The sequence below is a fragment of the Gigantopelta aegis genome, chromosome 14, assembly GCF_016097555.1.
Source record: "Gigantopelta aegis isolate Gae_Host chromosome 14, Gae_host_genome, whole genome shotgun sequence".
NCBI lineage: Eukaryota > Metazoa > Mollusca > Gastropoda > Neomphalida > Peltospiridae > Gigantopelta > Gigantopelta aegis.
In genome coordinates, this window is record NC_054712.1 from 11,874,483 (window position 1) to 11,895,027 (window position 20,545).

Below are 20,545 nucleotides of genomic sequence, written 5' to 3' on the forward strand. Positions count from 1 at the left end.
CAGCAAGGGATCTTTTATATGCACCATCCCACAGACAGGATAATACATACCACGCCCTTTGTTACACCAGTTGTGGAGCACTGACTGGAACGAGAAATAGCCCAATGGGGCCACCGACAGGGATATAGAAAACAAAAGAAATTGAAAAGTATTACCATGGTTTCCAGGTATCGTCATGTACGGAATATTTGCTGCAATACTTTCAATTTTGTTCATGAAACTGTCTCCTACCTGAAAAATACGAGAACAGAAGCCTCTACACTAAATGATGGAAACAACCACTTAAGACCAACTTCCGGATTGGCTGGCGGCCCATTGTACAGTAAATCGTTAAACAGAAGGAATGAAGGAAGGAAGGAAGGAAGGAATGTGCTATTTTAACGACGCACGCAACACATTTTAATTACGTTGTCAGACATATGGTTAAGTACCACACAAATAATTAGAGGAGAAACTCGCTACCGCCAAGCAATCGACTACTCTTTCCGATTAGCAGCAAGGTATATTTAATACGCAACATCCCACAGACAGGATAGTACATACCACGGCCTTTGTTACACCAGTTATGGAACACTGGCTGGGACAAGAAATAAACCAATGCTTTCAAGATCGACCACGCATCAAGCGCTTTTCCACTGGGTTATTTCCCGCCACTGACTTGAGAGTTGATTGATAACGGTCCACTATAGTTCCTAACTGTGACACAAGTTATGGCACACATATTCAGATCTAGGAAATAGTGAAGAATTAAAACAATATGTATGTTAAATGGTAAGCCTTCTGGCTGTATTTTGCCCATGCTATTTTGTAATTTTGTGCATTGACCTTTTTGGACATGCGTGTATAGCGTAAGAAACAGCCGGAGTGAATCGGTTAATGAACCATCTGTTCGGACCGGTATTACAGCCAGATTCGGTTATATAGCAAAAAACTGAGACGGAAATGTTATCTATTTTGGAGTGAAAATAAATGCTAATATAACGTATGTTCGCAATGGTGTGTGTTGTTAGTGGCAACGAGAACCCGTTCTATTGGCAATCTTCATTTGAAGTTGGGCAATTTAATATGGATTTCAATGGAAGATGACATTTGTGTAGTGAGACCATAACAGTTAAAACGTCGGATCCCAGCTCTCAATTTATTACCGTAATTTCACGTGTATAGCCCGCGGGCTGTACGTTTTAAGACATTGAATAGGGTCCCCCTGCGGCTTATCTGCTCATGTGGGTTACACGATTTTTTTTTTACTCAATAACCATTTATTGCCAAATGCTGTTTTGAGACAAAAGAAAAAACAAAAGCATGGTATGTCAAAATTTAATTGACCTGTTTATGTTGACGAACACGTAAACTACTGGCACCGCGCACACAATAATCTTTTCTGAAGAACTTTGGAATAGTTCTTCTAAACGTGACGTTATGAAACGCTCGCTAGGTAATATTAAATAAACGCGACATCATGGCGACCACACAAAATGGCGGTCACTTTAATAGTTCTTATATTTAAACGAAGATCATCCAACTTTGTGTTTCGTACCTATGTCTTTTTATTCAGCGCTTTCATTTCTGAACACTTGGTTATTTAAAACGTTTGGTTTTGTTTAGGCACACCACCGGAACACATTAATTAATTAATCATTGAATAGTGGATGTCAAATATTTGGTAATTCTGACACGTAGTCATCAGAGGAAACCCGCTACATTTTTGCTAATGTAGAAAGGGATCTTTTATATGCACTTTCCCACAGACAGAAAAGCACATACTACTGCCTTTGACCAGTTGTGGTGCACTGGTTGGAATGAGAAATCCCACTCAGTTGAATGGATCAACCAAGGTGGTTCGATCCTGCGACGCAAGCACCACAAGCAAACACTCAACCGACTGAGCTAAATCCCGTCCTCTTGGTTATTTAAGTCGGATGATATGTTTACGCTGTGTAGCGGTGTGCCACTTTTTGTGATACTTGCAGAAATAATAATTGTGTTGAATAATTGATGAGGAGTTGGGTGCGTCTTAAAAATCAAACACATCTGTCCATAGGAGTATGTGATGAGCGTTTACCATGACTCAATCTGATTAAAATTAGCTCTACTGGTCTACCAATGTCTTCCATGTCCAGGTGATATTTCATCTATAAATAACAATTTAAATATCAACCAATTACACTTCGCCTTTTATAGCGTTATTCAGGAGCATACACATTCTAAAAATATCGAGCGAGACTATTAATGCAATAGACGAACTTGTTGGTCTATTTCAACATTAAAAAACATTGGGAAAAGTGCAGTAATAAACTCTGGATTGTATACTAGTATAAACAGATTTTATGGCGATACCATCACGAGTTTGTTTTTTTTCGTTTTGAAACAAATTTTATATAAAAACATTATTGAAATTAGTTTCTGGCATACTTCGTAAATCATTCGAATCATTTCGTATACCCTCGTCATAATCCCGAATGTTTTCAAATTCTTTTCAAATCACTGTCATGACATTGCAAGTAAGGTTTTGGTTGGTCGAATGAAAGGCCAACTGGATATGGTCTCCAACGGGATGATGTTAGATCCACAGGTAATAGTAATTAACCAGTGGAGCTAATTTTAATTAGATTGGCCATGACTATAACTGAACTACATGACGCCCCTGACTGACTTGGAGAAATGCCCTAATAAATAAAAAATTCAAGAATGCCGAAATGTCTGCGTAAACGTTTAAAATGACAAAACAATTTACAGAAACTAAACATAACGTTTTACCCTGCACCACAATGTCCCTTCCATCATGTTATTAGCAACATACTAGTATACAGAAGCAAGCTACTAACCGACCTCAAACAATAGACCCCCCCCCCCCCCCCCCCCCCGCTACACACACCACCAATACAATATAATACAAGGTATATCGGAAAGATGTGCCCCCAAAACATAGTTATGGGCTATTGTTCCGCTGTGGGCGTTCGATCCTATGACCGAAGACCATCATGAGAGTATTTTACCGACTGAGCAAGATTTCGCCCTCTATAGGCAGCCCGGGTTAAAGTCAAAGTTTATTTTGTTTAACGACGCCACTAGAACACTGATTTATTAATCATTGGCCATTGGAAGGAAGGAAGGAAATGTTTTATTTAACGACGCACTCAACACATTTTATTTACGGTTATATGGCGTCAGACATATGGTTAAGGACCACACAGATATTGAGAGAGGAAACCCGCTGTCGCCATTTCATGGGCTACTCTTTTCGATTAGCAGCAAGGGATCTTTTATATGCACCATCCCACAGACAGGATAACACATACCACGGCCTTTGATATACCAGTCGTGGTGCACTGGCTGGAGCGAGAAATAGCCCAATGGGCCCACCGATAGGGATCGATCCCAGACCGATCGCGCATCAAGCGAACTGGGCTACGTCCCGCCCTCACATTAGCCATTGGATGTCAGACATTTGCGAATTCTTAGACGAAACCCGCTATATTTTCCTATCATCGACAAGAGATCTTTTATATGCACTTCCCCATAGACAGTACAGCGCATATACCAGTTGTTAATATACCATTCGTGGGGCACTGTATGGGACATGGGACGGCAAAACATTCACTAAGGTTATGGGTCCACTGACGTGGTTCGATCCTACGACACAAAACCCTCAGCCTATAAGTAAAATGTGATGTTAATATAACATACCTTCCCGCCGTCGGTATACAAGTTGTAGGCAAAGTCGCCAATGTGCCAAACGGCCTCATACTTCTTTGACGCCACTTCCTGCGTCACTCTATTAATAGTCATCTGCCCTTCCGCGTCACCCATATCGCCAAATATGATGAACGACAACGGACGGGTCTATAGTTCAGTGAAGATAAAACACAAAAAAGTAGTAGAATGGAAAATAGTAATTATACATGTATTTATTTATTTATTTATTTATTTATTTATTTATATTTATTTATTTATTTATTATTATTATTATTATTTTTTTTTTTTTTATTTATTTATGTAACAGTCACAATTCAGTATTTAAAGAAAAATAATGTTATTGGAAATATAAATAAAGATGAATGAACAATAAAACATACAAACACAGGGTGGATGCAAGATATGTCTTAGGAGAGACAAATACATACTCGGTAAATGCTATACGATTGACATGTATGACTATATTATAGTAGTGTATGAGCAAAATATATTGTGACAGTATATAAATTTTACCAATATACAACCATTTTATTTATCATAAGTATACTAATCTGTGTCAAGTGTGTGTGATTTCACTTTGCTCCGTATTATATCCAAAAATTCGCAATGAGCCAAAGTGTTCCGAATGAACTGTAATATCGTCTGCTTCATATACGATATCGGCCGGTGAATCCGTAATCGGTCGGAGAATCCGTAATCGGCCGAAGTACTCCGAATGAACTAAAATATTGCTAGAGCATGCGCCACTAGCTACATTGCTTCCGACTTTTGAAATGTTGGAAGCACAACTTACAATATTGTATTCGGTGGTGTGGAAGGAAAATTCCTGGCTGGTGGAGACGTTATCTTCGTCAATGCACACTACTCTATAAGAATACCACTGACCTGGCTGTAGACCCTGAAAAAACCGCATATAAAACAAAGGAATATACATATATATATATATATATATATATATATATATATATATATATGTGCCTATCACCTGTCACCTTTAACGATACCTCAGTACATGATAAATCAAAGATAATTGACGTCCATCATAATATGGTTATTATTATATTACCTGAGAGAGAGAGAGAGAGAGAGAGAGAGAGAGAGAGAGAGAGAGAGAGAGAGAGAGAGAGAGAGAGAGAGAGAGAGAGAGAGAGAGAGAGAGAGAGAGATGGGCCACTGCTGTGATATATTAATACATTAACTATTCTTACAATATAGCAGCAGGCGATCTTTATGTGAGCTTTAATTTCTTTAGATAGAGAATCACATGCATATCAGTGGTTAGCACTGGTTGGGACGAGAAAAACGTGTCCGCCGAGCGAGATCGATCCTACCACCCATCCAGCCTCAGGCGATCAATACCTCAGAAAACATGGGGTTAAGCTACTCAGTTCAGACATAACTGGAAGTGTCTGGAACTACCCTGGTTTCTCACAACATATGTCATCCTATTTTAGAAGGGCCCCCAACACATGTTTGAACACAATATACTATAGTCCGTCCCACCGGAAACGCCCTTTTTCATACAATGAAATTTACTACGGGTTATTTATTTCTGAGCCGATTGTTTTCTAAATTGCACACAACAATAGTTGTTGTTTTTTGTTATTTCCTATTGTATCAAATTAAACACTATACATATATAGTCCGTCCCACATGGAACGCCTTTTATCATGCTATGGAATTTACTACAAGTTATTTATTTCTGATCCGATTGTTTTTTAAAATGGACACAAAAATTGTTTTTGTTTTTTGTTATTTTCAAAATACTTTTACTTTTCTTCTTACGTCAAGCCAAACTGAAATTATTTAAAAAAAAAAAATTGTAGAAGGATGGGACGGACTATAGTAGCTGATACATTGACACCAGTTCAAATTAAATTACAAACATTTTAAACTGACCAAACGAAAACAACATTTTATGACAACAAACACTTTCACATTTATCACTAATGGCGGGACTGATAGTGTTGACAGTGGAATGAAAAGTTGGTTGCACTTTGAACTTTGACCCACTGAGATTCTAGGTGTTGTACTGCTAACTACATGTATATAGGATAAGAAACGATTGTGTTGTGTTGTACTGTGTTCTGTTGCGTTGCGTTGCTTTGGACTGCGTTGTTAAATTGTATTGTGTGTGATGTTGTGTTGTTGTACGTGCTGGTTTTGTGTTGCATTGTGTTGTATTGCATTGTTTTGCATTGCATTGCATTATATTGTATTCAGTTATGTTGCGTTATGATGGGTGGTGTTGTACTGTATTTCATATTTAGTTATTTTTATTGGCACATGAAAAACATTTACTTTTAATTCTGCTCGGTGAATAAACGGAGCAGCATTCCACGCATCATTAGTCAACCGAATGACCTGACTTTCCTTGAACATGTGTAAAACGTCAGCAGTTTCGCCGAATTCCACCCGTGACGTCACATTTTTATGTGTAGACCACATGACAACCATTTCCGAGGAAGTGTCTCCATAGCTTATGTGAACTTGCTCTGGGCGCCGGAGGGAGTTGGCTGAAGAATAAAACAATGAAATTTTCATTTGTGACACACTGACAGACGCACGTATAGACAACTATATAAACAAATATCACAAATGAAAGAGATCTTTTTTTTAATAATATTTAATAATAATAATAATAATAATAATAATAATAAACTAAAGGAGATTTTATAGTGGTGGTCGAGTACTCGGATTGGCCATATATGTCTTGGGTATAAAATGGAGGATTCCGTTCAGAATATATTCAAAGTATCAGCCGAAACTATATCGTAAGCAGGGCCGTAGCTAGGATTATTATTATTATTATTTTTTTTTGGGGGGGGGGGGGGGGGGGGGGGGGGGGGGGGGGGGGGGGGGGGGGGGGGGGGGGGGGGCAACTGAGTAGTTAATAGTCTAAAACTCCTTAAACGGTTAAGAAGAGAATTTTCTTTAAGTTTCTATAATTTTTCCCGGATTTTATTTCGGCAGTTGCCCCCCCCCCCCCCCCCCCCCCCCCCACACACACACACACACACACCCGCTAGCTATGGCCTTGGTAAGTTTTGGACGATGAATATAATATGAATCAAAAACACAAACAAAACAAAAACAACAAAACAAACACCAAGAAACAAATAACAACCACTATATCTATCTATGTATCTATCTACCGGCCTCGGTGGCGTCGTGGCAGGCCATCAGTCTACAGGCTGGTAGGTACTGGGTTCGGATCCCAGTCGAGGAATGGAATTTTTAATCCAGATACCGACTCCAAACCCTGAGTGAGTGCTCCGCAAGGCTCAATGGGTAGGTGTAAACCACTTGCACCGACCAGTGATCCATAACTGGTTCAACAAAGACCATGGTTTGTGCTATCCTGCCCGTGGGAAGCGCAAATAAAAGATCCCTTGCTGCCTGTCGTAAAAGAGTAGTCTATGTGGCGACAGCGGGTTTCCTCTAAAAAAAACCAGTGTCAGAATGACCATATGTTTGACGTCCAATAGCCGATGATAAGATAAAAAAAATCAATGTGCTCTAGTGGCGTCGTTAAATAAAACAAACTTTACTATCTATCTACCGGCCTCGGTGGCGTCGTGGCAGGCCATCGGTCTACAGGCTGATAGGTACTGGGTTCGGATCCCAGTCGAGGAATGGAATTGTTAATCCAGATACCGACTCCAAACCCTGAGTGAGTGCTCCGCAAGGCTCAATGGGTAGGTGTAAACCACTTGCACCGACCAGTGATCCATAACTGGTTCAACAAAGGCCATGGTTTGTGCTATCCTGCCTGTGGGAAGCGCAAATAAAAGATTCCTTGCTGCCTGTCGTAAAAGAGTAGCCTATGTGGCGACAGCGGGTTTCCTCTAAAAAAATCTGTGTGGTCCTTAACCATATGTCTGACGCCATATAACCGTAAATAAAATTTGTTGAGTGCGTCGTTAAATAAAACACTTCTTTCTTTCTATCTATCTATCTATCTTTCTATCAAATATTTCTATCTATCCAACCTATCTGTACGTTTCTATATACAAACATTCCAAACATTCCAATGTTCGTAAAAATTAGACATAGCAAACTACAACAAATTATATATATATATATATATATATATATATATATATATATATATATATATATATATATATATATATATAAATAAGCAAAATGCGAAATAAAATCAAATATAGTTACAAATAAAAGTGTATATGTGAGATAGTTTTTCTTAAAGTGCGACTTAGATGATACTTACGAACTGAACATTGTAATTGTTTACGTTCACGAAGCTATGAAACACTTGATAACCACTTTGCATAGGCGAAGTGTGTAAGGTGGTTCTATGGATTATACCTTCATTATGAACGTAAACAATTATCACCTACAATGTTTATAATCCCAAGTATACAACTACATGTATTACTATCAAATAACTATCTGACTCTTTTTTTTTATTTAAAGAAATTAATACACGGCACAAGGAGACTCCCCTCTACGATTCAAACGGCTTTTTCTGTCAGTAGCCGAATGGGAAAATTCTCACTTTTCATGACAAACAACTTTTAAAAAATAGGACATCATGGTTTGTTTTTTTATAAACATTAACATTTCAGTGGCGGATCCAGAAAAACCATTGGGGGGGTGGGGGCAATGACATGAGGCGGTATGCCAATGGAATTTTGAAGGGAGGTTTAGAGGGGATCGGAAAACAAATGAAAATTAATATATAATAAAATTATAACTGTCGCAAAATTTAAGGGGGGAGGTGGTGGGGGGAGGGGTTATTTTAAAACAATCAAGGAAACAGGTGAAATAATCTGTTGCAAAACGTCGTGTTTTTTTTATGTCACATGATATCATTTGGACTAATCGAAAGATTTATAACAAAAGAGTATTTACTTATTAGAATTATACACACAATGTTTAGTCTGTTTCGACAGTGGTATTTCAATGTAGTAATTATTTAAACATTAAATCACAGCCCAAGCCTGACAGAAGTTGCGTCACAAACTATAATTATTATTGCACACAACGTTCAACATGTAGGTGGCGATGACGTAACATTATGCCGGAAAGTGACGAACGGAATGATAAATTACGATAACCCCTTTGGGAATTGTATACACTGGGAATAATCTGTGCACAAACATTAAAACGTTTATTGCGTGATAATAATAATAATAATAATAATAATAATAAAAATAATAAAGATTAATTGTGATGATGGTCGTGATAACACTGTTCTATTTAGTAGGAGGCTCTATATCACCAAACAAACATAAATACAAATGGAAAATCTAATAACATAACTCAAAATAAAGTTAAAGTTTGTTTTGTTTAACGACTCTAGTAGAGCACATTGATGTATTAATCATCGGCTTTTTGACTTCGAAATACCTTGGGCTCGCGAGATAACAGAGTTCGAGATAAAGACGTTTGTTTTGATATACACTGAACACACCAAGAAACGCAAAGCAGTGTTATGATTAATTTGTAATTAGATAATTAGATGTTGATAATCAATTAATTCATATTTTAACCATTGTTTGACACCAGGACAGAACAGAACAGAACAGAACTGTATTACAACTCAGGCGGTTGCACAACGGCATATGAGGAACATACAATAACAATATTTTTTACAGACAATAGACAATGTCGTTGAACATTCTTTCTTTATTTCATTGATTGATTGATTCGTTCATTAGAATATGTTTACTTGATTGTAAGCACTCAGTTTTATGATATTATAAAGGGGAAATCAACCTGTAATTCTGTATCTATTTATGTATTAAACCCTTTAAAAAAAAATTTAAAAAAATGTTATAGCTGAAAATAATTATATATTCACGTTTTGTGTAGGTTTTTTTAAAAAATTTAATTTGTTGTTGTTGTTTTGGGTTTTTCGGTGTTCATTATAATTATGTAAACGAAGCATGGCCAGATTACAGGAATACATAGCAGAAGTTCGTTAATACAAATTAATCAGCACCTGAGGTCGCTACAAAGACTAAAACCACATCTGAAGACAGTCCACACGATGATCCGCGATCTAACATATAAACTCGTACATTGATTTTCATATCGTGATTACAATACATACTGCCACTCACAGGCGTGCTCGTGTCGTTATTAAAGTAGCATTACCACATGTGAAGTCATTTTTGCCTTTTCTTCAAAGGTCATCCAAGATATCTTCAAAGGTCATCCTTTCATTTCATTTCAACTTATTTTCGTGCTTATAACTAATTAAGGTTCAAGCATGCTGTCCTGAGCACACACCTCAGCTATCTGGGCTGTCTGTCCAGGATAGTGGGTTAGTTGTTAGTTAGTTAGTGGTTAGTGAGAGAGAGAAGTGGCCTTACACCTACCCACTGAGCCCGTAAGAACTCGCTCTGGGTTGGAGCCGGTACTGGGATGCGAACCCTGTACCTACCAGCCTGTAGTCCGATGGCTTAACCACTGCGCCACCGAGGCCGGTAAACAAGGTCATCCAAGATATATTATGTTATTTTGTATGGGGGGTAGAGGAGGGTTGGCGAACAAAATTATTACATGTATAACAAAGTAAAGACTCTTTTTAAATAATTGCGCTTATCTGATTTTGGAATTAGATTTTTTTAGCTAATTAATAATGAAAGGCTTTTTAAATAATTGCACTTATCTGATTTTCGAATTAGATTTTTTAGCGAATTAATAATAAAAAAATATTTTTGCCAAATTCAACTTCAGGCATTCGTCGTGTTGTTACTTGTCGTAGCACCTTAATATAGTCCGCTTTAGGAAATAGTTCCTCATAAAAAAAACCCTACAAAATTCTGATATGCTTTTTGAAATTTGTATTTGATGATTACACGTAAGCTGACCTCTGTAGTATTTAGAAATAACCCGTAGGCTTGAAGTTACCTGTTATATATGTAGTGCTAACTGATAACAACTGTGCAAGTGGTATAGTGCCTCTTGTATAACAACACGAGGCGGTGTCACGGTATAGGGGCTGTTTAAAACTGTACAATTTCACTGGCGTAGGAAGCGGGTGGAGGAGGCAAGGGGGGCACTGTTCAGATAGTTTGCTTTATATTTGCTTTATAATAGTGTAAAAGTGTGTAAATATAAAAGTGTGCCCCCCCCCCCCCCCACACACACACACACACACACTTTTTGGCATCTTCCTACGAATTTCGTGGTCGACCTATGTTGATTTTTGACACGGTACTTGTCAATGAGAGCACTCCCTAAAATTGGTAGTCACATGACCCTCTCGACAGAATGCACAGAATGTGTTCTGACATAGAAATTGTATTTGAACTGCATGGAGTAATTAATGGTGGTGTGTAACCGTAAATTCGCTTTTGGTGATCGACAGCCTAAACACAGAATGACATAGACGTCGATCGAGAAATGGTATCAACCCAAGAGGGTGGCGGCTATATAATAATTTGATTTTCAGCTAGGGGGTTGGGGCAATGTATTATTTTCGGGAGTCGGGAGCTGTGCCCTCGGCGGCTCTGCTCACACTCCCCCACCTCGCTTCAGACGCCTATGAATGAAACTACTATTTTTTAATATAAACTTTCAGGGCCGTACCCTGATCAAAATCCTGGGGAGCGGGGCACTACATTTTATAAACAAATGAAACTCTATACAAATTAAACCCTGAGGTGTGTATGCTATATTCTGGAGTAAAAAAAGAGAAGAAAAAAAAAGGTGAGATTCTCAGGGGACAACACCCCATGCCCCTCCCCCCCCGAGGATACGACCCTGACTTTACTATATCATTCAAACTATACCGAACTGTTATCGGATCAAGTATTCACATAATATACAATACAACATATTCACAAAATTTAAATCTATAAAAACTAAAGCCATTATCTAACCCCCCACCAAGCCACCCCACCCACAAAAACCTCAATTGAAAGCAAACCACACCTATGAATGAAAGGTATAATAGACCTATTCCAAAGTTAATAATTATTAAGTTTAAATACAAAATAAATTCGCCAAAACATACAAACACAAAAACAAACAAACAAACAAACAAAAAACGAACAAACCAAATATAACAACAAAACCCAAACACACAAACAAACATAAAAAATCAAACAAAACAACAACATGAAGAACGAACATCAGTGCTCTATGAATATCTAAATGGCATGATATACTACAGTTAATAATGTTAAGCTTAATTTTCTTAAATAAAAATAAAATATCTCAAAACATACAGTAATAACCACCACCCCCCAAACACCCCATAAACTATGTGCTATATGACTACGAATATCTTATTGATTCGATATACTACAAAATTTATTATTATTACATTTAAATAAAAATACATTATCAAAAAATACATGCAATAATTTTACAAACCAAAATGTATGTACTTAATAATAAAACAAAGTAAAATGATAACAAATTATATATAGAATACCTGTTAACACGCACAGACCGAAAATTATCCATTTATCCATGTTTTATTTAATCCATATGTAAAAGACGTACACGAATCTAAGAAATATTTGGTCACTGGTGACGTCCAACACTATCGATGCAGACTGGTGCTAATTAACTCCGCTAACTGTGAATCCAGTTACACAATATGACAGTCTGCATGTTATTAATGTTTCCAGCGTACCTTACAGATACGTAAGCTCTCATATTTTGTGTGTGAGCGGAATGAAAAAGCCGCTAGGCCTTAGCTAGTAAGGTGATGTGGTGGCCACGTCGTGGCTGGTGATTAAGAAAATATCTATTAAGACAAGGAAAGGCGTCGTCCTTGTCCTACAAGGAAGCGAAGCCGTCAAAGTGATATTTAGCCGGCTTTCATCCGCAACTTGCTGCGTTTACCAGCACACTTTGAAAGACGTACGACAAAGATGTTTGTCCTTTGGCCACTAGAGAAAAACGCGTTTTAAGTTTACTGAACTATAACCTTTTGTTTTTTCGTCTTCAGTGCATTCAGTTTAAACGTAAAATGTACAAGCTCGGATATAGTTTTGTAATTGGACAAAGTTGCTTGATTTTGTTTTTGTTTAGTTTTGTTTTGTTTTGTTTTGTTTTATGTTATGTTATGTTATGTTTTGTTTTGTTTTATTTTGTTTAATATTTTATTTTATTCACATTGATGGATTAATCACCGGCTATTGGACGTAAAACATTTGGTAATTCTTACACATAATCATCAGAGGAAACCCGCTAAATTTTTACAATAGCAGCAAGGGATCTTTTATAATATGCATTTTCCGCACAGACAGGACAGTAAACACCATCGCATTTGATATACTAGTCGTAGGGCACTGGTTGGACGGGAAAATCCAATAGGTTCGCCGTGAAGGTTCCATATACGACTATTCAATAAGCGTATGTTTTCCAGGCGCGTGAGTACGCAATTGTACGGGGGGGGGGGGGGGGGGGGGGGGCGGATGGTCGACACTGAAAAGCGAAGTTTTTAGGGAGGTCATGCTCCCTCGGAAAATACATTTAATTTTTTTTCTTTGTAACAGCAAGGAAGGGGGTTTCGATTCAACTCGGCACACGCACCTGGGTTTTTTAGTTATAGCATTGAATATAAAACTATAGTCTCGGGCATAGTTTGTTTATTTAATCATGTAGGACACATAAAGCCTAGTAACTGTATCCCTATGGTGCCGGTCTGAGGCTGGAATCGGCGGTAACTCGAGCAGGTAACAGTTACTGTAGACATGTACACGTGGTGGCTTTGGATTTCTTCTCGTCTTTGGTGTCGCAGTTAGGGTAACTATCACACACCAAATAGCCCTGTGTTTTGAATATCGGTGTGTGTGTGTGTGTGTGTGAGAGAGAGAGAGAGAGAGAGAGAGAGAGAGAGAGAGAGAGAGAGAGAGAGAGAGAGAGTGCGTATGTGAGTGTGTATGTATGTGTGTGTGTTTGCGTGTGTGTGTCTGTGTGTGTGTGTGTGTGTGTGTCTCTCTCTCTCTCTCTCTCTCTCTCTCTCTCTCTCTCTCTCTGTGTGTGTGTGTGTATGTCTGTGTGTGTGTGTGTCTGTGGATGAGTGCACACGTGTGGTTGCGTGTGTGTGTTTGTGTGTGTGTGTGTGTGTATGCGTGTGTTTGTATTTGTGTGTGCATGTGTATTTGTATTTTCGTGCGTGTATGTTTGTTTGTGTGTGTGTGTGTGTGTGTGTTTATTGTGTGTGTGTGTGTGTGTGTGTGCGTGTGTGTGTTTATGTGTTTATGTGTGGTAGAAAGATAAGAGAAGAGAGAAAGGGGAAAGGGAAGAGCACACACACACACATAGAGACAGATATACTAAGAGACAGAGAGAGAGAGAGAGAGAGAGAGAGAGAGAGAGAGAGAGAGAGAGAGAGAGAGAGAGTGCGTATGTGAGTATGTTTGTGTGTGTGTTTGCGTTTGTGTGCGTGTGTGTGTCTGTGTGTGTGTGTGTGTATATTCTCTCTCTCTCTCTCTCTCTCTCTCTCTCTCTCTCTCTCTCTCTCTCTGTGTGTGTGTGTATGTGTCTGTGTGTGTGTGTGTGTGTGTCTGTGGATGAGTGCACACGTGTGGTTGTGTGTTTGTGTGTGTGTGTGTGTGTGTGTATGCGTGTGTTTGTATTTGTGTGTGCATGTGTGTTTGTATTTTCGTGCGTGTATGTTTGTTTGTGTGTGTGTGTGTGTGTGTGTGTGTGTGTGTGTGTGTGTTTATGTGTTTATGTGTGGTAGAAAGATAAGAGAAGAGAGAAAGGGGAAAGGGAAGAGCACACACACACACATAGAGACAGATATACTAAGAGACAGAGAGAGAGAGAGAGAGAGAGAGAGAGAGAGAGAGAGAGAGAGAGAGAGAGAGAGAGAGAGAGAGAGAGAGAGAGACGCCGCGTTGACATTCTGTATTAGACATACAAGGTCAATATGTATTTACACGAAACATCATAGAAGTACTAGTGTGACCTACTTCCTGGCTTTAACGGTCAAAGTAGCTTTTCTGGTGTAACCTGTGTGGACTGGAACCGCCCGCAACGTACTATACTGGTACATGTATAATGAAAATACATCGCTGTTTAAATATTCCCCTGGCACCGGCCTCGGTGGTGTAGTGATTATACCATCGGGCTTAAGGCTAGTAGGTACTGAGTTCGCAGCTCGGTACCGGCTCTCACCCAGAGCGAGCTTTAACGACTCAGTGGGTAGGTGTAAGACCTATACACCCTCTTCTTTCTCACTAACCACTAATCACTAACAACTAACCCACTGTCCTGGACACACAGCTCAGATAGCTGGGGGGGGGGGGGGGGGGGGGGGGTGTACCCAGGACAGCGTGCTTGAACCTTACTTGGATATAAGCACGAAAATAAGTTGAAATGAATGAATAAATTTCCCTGGCAGTCTTTGTTAGATACCCGGGACGGGACGTAGCCCAGTGGTAAAGCGCACGCCTGATGCGCGGTCGGTCTAGGATCGATCCCTGTAGGTGGGCCCATTGGGCTATTTCTCGTTCCAGCCAGTGCACCGCGACTGGTATATCAAAGGCCGTGGTATGTGCTATTCTGTGTGGGATGGTGCATATAAAAGATCCCTTGCTACTAATGCTCTATGACTGTGTTGAAATGACCATATGTTTGACTTCCAATAGCCGATGATTAATAAATCAATGTGCTCTAGTGGTGTCGTTAAACAAAACAAACAAACACACTTTTTTGTTAAAGACCTAATCAAGATAGTACTCAACTTATTTTGTTTATTGTGGTGTATGGAATGGAACTGCCATCAATATAACGACAAATATCAGAAACTCTTGTTTCACAAGATGTTGTATTTCTAGGCGTTTCATCAAAAGAACGATAATTAAGCCAACATAATGTGAAATTGTATCACAACATATCGAAAACAACTAACCCTAACCCTAACCTTAGCTGAGCGACAAATTATGTCGTTTTATACCACCATAGCATAGCTTATTGATTGGTGAAAATTCCTAGAATCTATGAAAACTATATTAACATTACGAAGCTATAGGCCAGTGTTACAGATAGACAGATATTCTTATAATATTTAAGTCTCGCTTTATGCACACAATAATTAAATGTAATATAAAATACAACATCTAATTACATAAATCTGAAGAAGTTTGTTTTGTTTAACGACATCACTAGAGCACATTGATTTATTAATCATCGGCTATTGGATGTCAATCATTCGGTAATTTTGGCATATAGTCATAGAGAGGAAACCCGCTACATTTTTCTATTGGTAGCAAATGATCGTTTATATGCAACATCCCACAGACAGGATAGCACATACCGCGGACTTTGATATACCACTGGCAGTCGAGGTGCACTGGCTGGAACGAGAAATAGCTCAATGGGCCCACCGACGGGGATCGATCCCAAATCGACCGCACATCAAGCGAACGCTTTACCACTAGGCTACGTCCCGCCCCTTACATACATCCGGGCGACAAAACCTGTGATCAAGACCGTTTCTCCGCACAATACAGAGTCAAATGGAGTTTTGGAAAAAAAATAGTTGTGGATAGAAGAACAAAAAACCCAAAAAACCCAACACCAAACCAAATATTAAATAAATAAAATAAAAACAACAACAACAACAACAACAACAACAATAATAATAATAATAATAATACTAAATCTACAAACAAGCAAACAAAGGAGCAACACACACACACACACACACACACACACATACACATACACACACACACGCATACACACACAACCTACAAAACAAAAACAAAACAAAAAAAGAAAGAAAGAAAGAAAGAAAAAAAGAACAAAAAGAAGAAGAATTAGAAGAAGAAGAAGAAGATGATGAATCGATACAAAAACAGAGACATACGAACAGTAACAACATTTAATATTATAACTTATTTGAGCATCCTTTCGTCATTTTCACACGATGACGTATACATATACAGTACTTATTATTTTAGTCAGCTCCCATTCCCCAGATATGAGACATATGCGAGCAGGTTTTAAGGATTTTGTCCAACATAGATTTAAAACCTATTATGTGGCGGAAAATCATTTGTAGATTTTTTTTATGGCATTAAGTGATACAGAATATAAGTATACGTATATATGGTTAATTTAAAAAACATATACGTTGGAAGGTATTTATAGTGAAAAACGTCGTTATCGTTATTAGCGACTAATAGCATTACCTTATGGTTATTCAAATAAATCATATATGAATGAATTAATGAAAGAATGAAGTGGTGTCGCCGGTGAGGCTGGATATGTGCTCAACATTCCCAAACACCTGATACCGTAATTATTCTAATGTGGTTCATGAGTTGATATCATCATTAGTCTAAATATCCACGGAATACCTGGCATCTTCGTCCTCTACCGCTAATAAAGCTGGTCTGACCCACAGCACTAACTAATGACCGCCGGTAGTAGAGGAACATAGTAGGTGGTTACAGGTGTCTTTCAACAATGCCTTAAATAACTACTGAACTCTCTCCGAAGAGGCCAGACTAAACCCACAGCTAAAGCCGACGGGAAATGGCAGGTGTGTGGTACGGATAGCCACAAGAGACAAGCACATGTCGCGGTTGGAGAGACAAGGACTGGGATGCGGAGGTGGACAGCGAAAGAAGCTAAAAGATAGGAGGATCTGCCAGATCGGGAAGAAATGAGACGAAAGTCAAACGAGAGAAAAGATAGGGGGCAGTGGGGAACAAAATTTCACGGAACTTTTGTCTTGTGCACATTCCAGCCAGTGCTCCACAACTGGTGTAACAAAGGCAGTGGTATGTTCTATCCTGTCTGTTTTTATTCATTTAATCAATACGAAATAGCTATTGGAATCAATATTTTGATGTAAATGACAACAAATTAGTTCAATCCCAAGGTTGCCATGAAAAAAACTTTAAAATTTAAATTTTAAACATGTATTCCCAACTTAGAACGTCTGGTATAAGTGATGTTGTTACTATTGATGCTAGAGACAGGGATGTTGTTATTTTTACACATGTTGGGATAAAGAGGAACAATAAACAACCCTTTGTTCTACCTCTGGATCTCACTCCAGCCAGTGCACCACAACTAGTATATCAAAGACCGTGGTATGTGCTATCCTGTCTATGGGATGGTGCATATAAAAGATCCCTTGCTACTAATTGGAAAATGTAGCGAGTTTCCTCTCTAAGACTATGCCAGAAATTACCAAATTTTTGACATCCAATAGCCGATGTTTAATAAATCAGTGCGCTCTAGTGGTGTCGTTTTTATATTCACTGGATCAACACGTGATGATACCCAACGGTTTTGAAAACACTTGCATGGCACCGCTCTTCCTGTCACTTTAAACACCATGATTACACTATCAAGTATATATATATATATATATAGTATATACAGTAATAAGGCCAACAAATGCCTAAACGAAAACAGGACTTTTCAAGTGATCAATGAGAAAAAGAAAGACCTCAATTGACATTCAACCACACCAGGACACCCATGTTATCATGGTTGAATGGATAAGCCATCAACTCTCTTCATGTGTACCTTCATGTGTTCATGTGTAAGGCTTCCGCTTTCCTTAGCAAGAAAGGAATTTCTACCTCACAATATCTACCTTGAAATATTATTCAATGTACCGCCATATGCTCATTCAAACGTTTTTGTTTTTTACGGAAGCTGTAGGAAGTTGTTTTCTTACACACTCGTTGGTGAGAACACCATGTGTTATTTTTTCATAACACATAGTTTTTAACACACGTACGTGTGTTAACAATTTCAACACATGCGACTGGCTGCTCCTAGGTGATGACCAGGTCAATAATGCCATACGTCCAATAAAAATACAGCTCGGTGGAAATCGATTACACTGTGACATATAGTTAACCCGGCAATCACGTATCTGTGACGCGTAAGGGAACTACAAGTGCAAAGGGTTGTAAATATCTTTTAATCGATAAAGATGTTAAAATGTGCTTAAAACATAGTTTTTGAGGATATGTAAGAAATAAAATAATACATTTGTGTCCGTTAAATACCATTTATCTTACAACTCGTTGTTTAAAAACGTATCAAAATCGCTTTCGCTCGTTAGATACATTTTAAAACAACTCGTTATGAGATAAATGGTATTTAACGGCCACTCATGTATTATTCTCTATTTGTCGCATGTACGTGCGCATAAGCATACGAGACAGGGGGTGTGGGTAGCAACTTCCCCCTAGTGCTGGAGTAAAACCTCAAATTCAGGCAAACATTATACAGATATTCGGGCAAAATACGTAAACCTGAGACCTTTTCACCAGGTATTTCAATCGTTCTAGAGGCGGGACGTAGCCCAGTGGTACAGCGCTCGCTCGATGCGCAGTCGGTGTGGGATCGATCCCCGTCCGTGGGCCCATTGGGCTATTTCTCGTTCCAGCCAGTGCACCACGACTGGCATATCAAAGGCCGTGGTATGTACTACCCTGTCTGTGGGATGGTGCATATAAAAGATCCCTTGCTGCTAATTGAAAAGAGTAGCCCATGAAGTGGCGACAGCGGGTTTCCTCTCTCAATACATATGTGGTTCTTAACCATATGTCTGACGCCATATAACCGTAAACAAAATGTATTGAGTGCGTCGTTAAATAAAACATTTCTTTCTTTCAAATTAGTGCGTATTTATTCATTTGCAGCACTCTATAGCTGTTTGGTAGTAATGGTAATATGAATAAATGTTGTTATGCAGATTCGGGCATTTTCGTTTAATTCGGGCAAAAGCCAGTCCTCCCCTCTCCCTAAAAAAATTGGAAACCTGTACGCCCAGGAACATGCATCTTAATTCCAGTGCTGAACATGTTTGTCAAATCATGCCATTGTATTTTATTCCATACATTCGACTTTTGTTTTCCCTCCATGTTTCATAGCCCTATAATATAACCGGCGGCAAGCATATGGCAAAATTACGTAAAACTATAATTAAATGAGGGTGCTGTTCCTTGCTCTAATCTCGAGTCTTGTTAGATTTGGCCCGTGCCCGAGTACTCGAGTACTCGTGGAGACTTTAGGCGCAGTGGTAACGCGCTCGCCCGATGCGCGGTCGGTCTAGGATCAATTTCCATCGGTGGGCCCATTGGGCTATTTTTTTGTTCCAACCAGAGCACAACGACTGATATATCAAACGGCCGTAGTATATATTATTCTGTCTGTGAGATGGTGCGTATAAAAGATCCCTTGCTACTGAATTAAACATGTAGCGTTTTTCATAACTAAGACTATATGTCAAAAATTACTAAATGTTTGACATCCAATAGCTGATGATTAATAAATCAATGTGCTCTAGTGGTGTCGTTAAACAAAACAAACTTTACTTTTACTTTACTTTTAATATTTGTGTACTGCATTATTGATTATTAATTCTTGCATTCTTGGCTGTTGGAGCATATTGCTTGGATCCCTCTATTAAAATGAAATTTAATCAGTTTGGTGGTAATGTTTTAAAAAACGTTTTTTTTTTCATTTTTTAAAAATAAATTACATGGTCAGACATTTTTGTAAAAAAATAAAAACTAATAATAATAAAAATAAATAAATAATATATGAGTTGGTATGGGTTTAAAAATTCCTAATATGTTTTCATATTTGTTTTAACATTGGTCATTACATGCCAATTCATCAGTTCCCTTCGACTATAAAGCATAATAATTTGTATTAGCTAATGTTAACTTGATTAGCAATGGGAATTGATTTGGGTCAATGCAATCTCCAAGGCACCTCATACGAAGGGAGAGCACTCTATTTGCAAAACAGAAGCAAAATGTGAAACGTGGAATGTGTCCAAGCATCGAACTTTTAAACAACATCTAACATAGCAATGGTAAGATTATCGCTCACTTGGTATTAGTTAGTGCAATGTCTAAAATGT

The 20,545-nt window shown here is 38.4% G+C and overlaps 2 protein-coding genes across 2 annotated transcripts in view; one reads left to right on the top strand and one right to left on the bottom strand.

The window, feature by feature from the left end:
• Positions 1-17,010, bottom strand: part of LOC121389072 (acid phosphatase type 7-like) — a 25,212-nt gene extending 8,202 nt beyond the window's left edge. Inside the window, exons 1-5 of the mRNA XM_041520687.1 lie at positions 17,004-17,010; positions 5,998-6,212; positions 4,490-4,594; positions 3,688-3,843; positions 156-231 (exon numbers count right to left, since the gene is read on the bottom strand). Coding sequence (XP_041376621.1) covers positions 156-231; positions 3,688-3,843; positions 4,490-4,594; positions 5,998-6,212; positions 17,004-17,010 — 559 coding nt within the window. The remainder of the gene's footprint in view (positions 1-155; positions 232-3,687; positions 3,844-4,489; positions 4,595-5,997; positions 6,213-17,003) is intronic.
• Positions 17,011-20,425: 3,415 nt separating this feature from the next.
• The window catches only part of LOC121389013 (conserved oligomeric Golgi complex subunit 7-like), a 47,484-nt gene continuing 47,364 nt past the window's right edge, over positions 20,426-20,545 (top strand). The window contains exon 1 of the mRNA XM_041520604.1: positions 20,426-20,497. Coding sequence (XP_041376538.1) covers positions 20,495-20,497 — 3 coding nt within the window. The 5' untranslated portion in view covers positions 20,426-20,494. The remainder of the gene's footprint in view (positions 20,498-20,545) is intronic.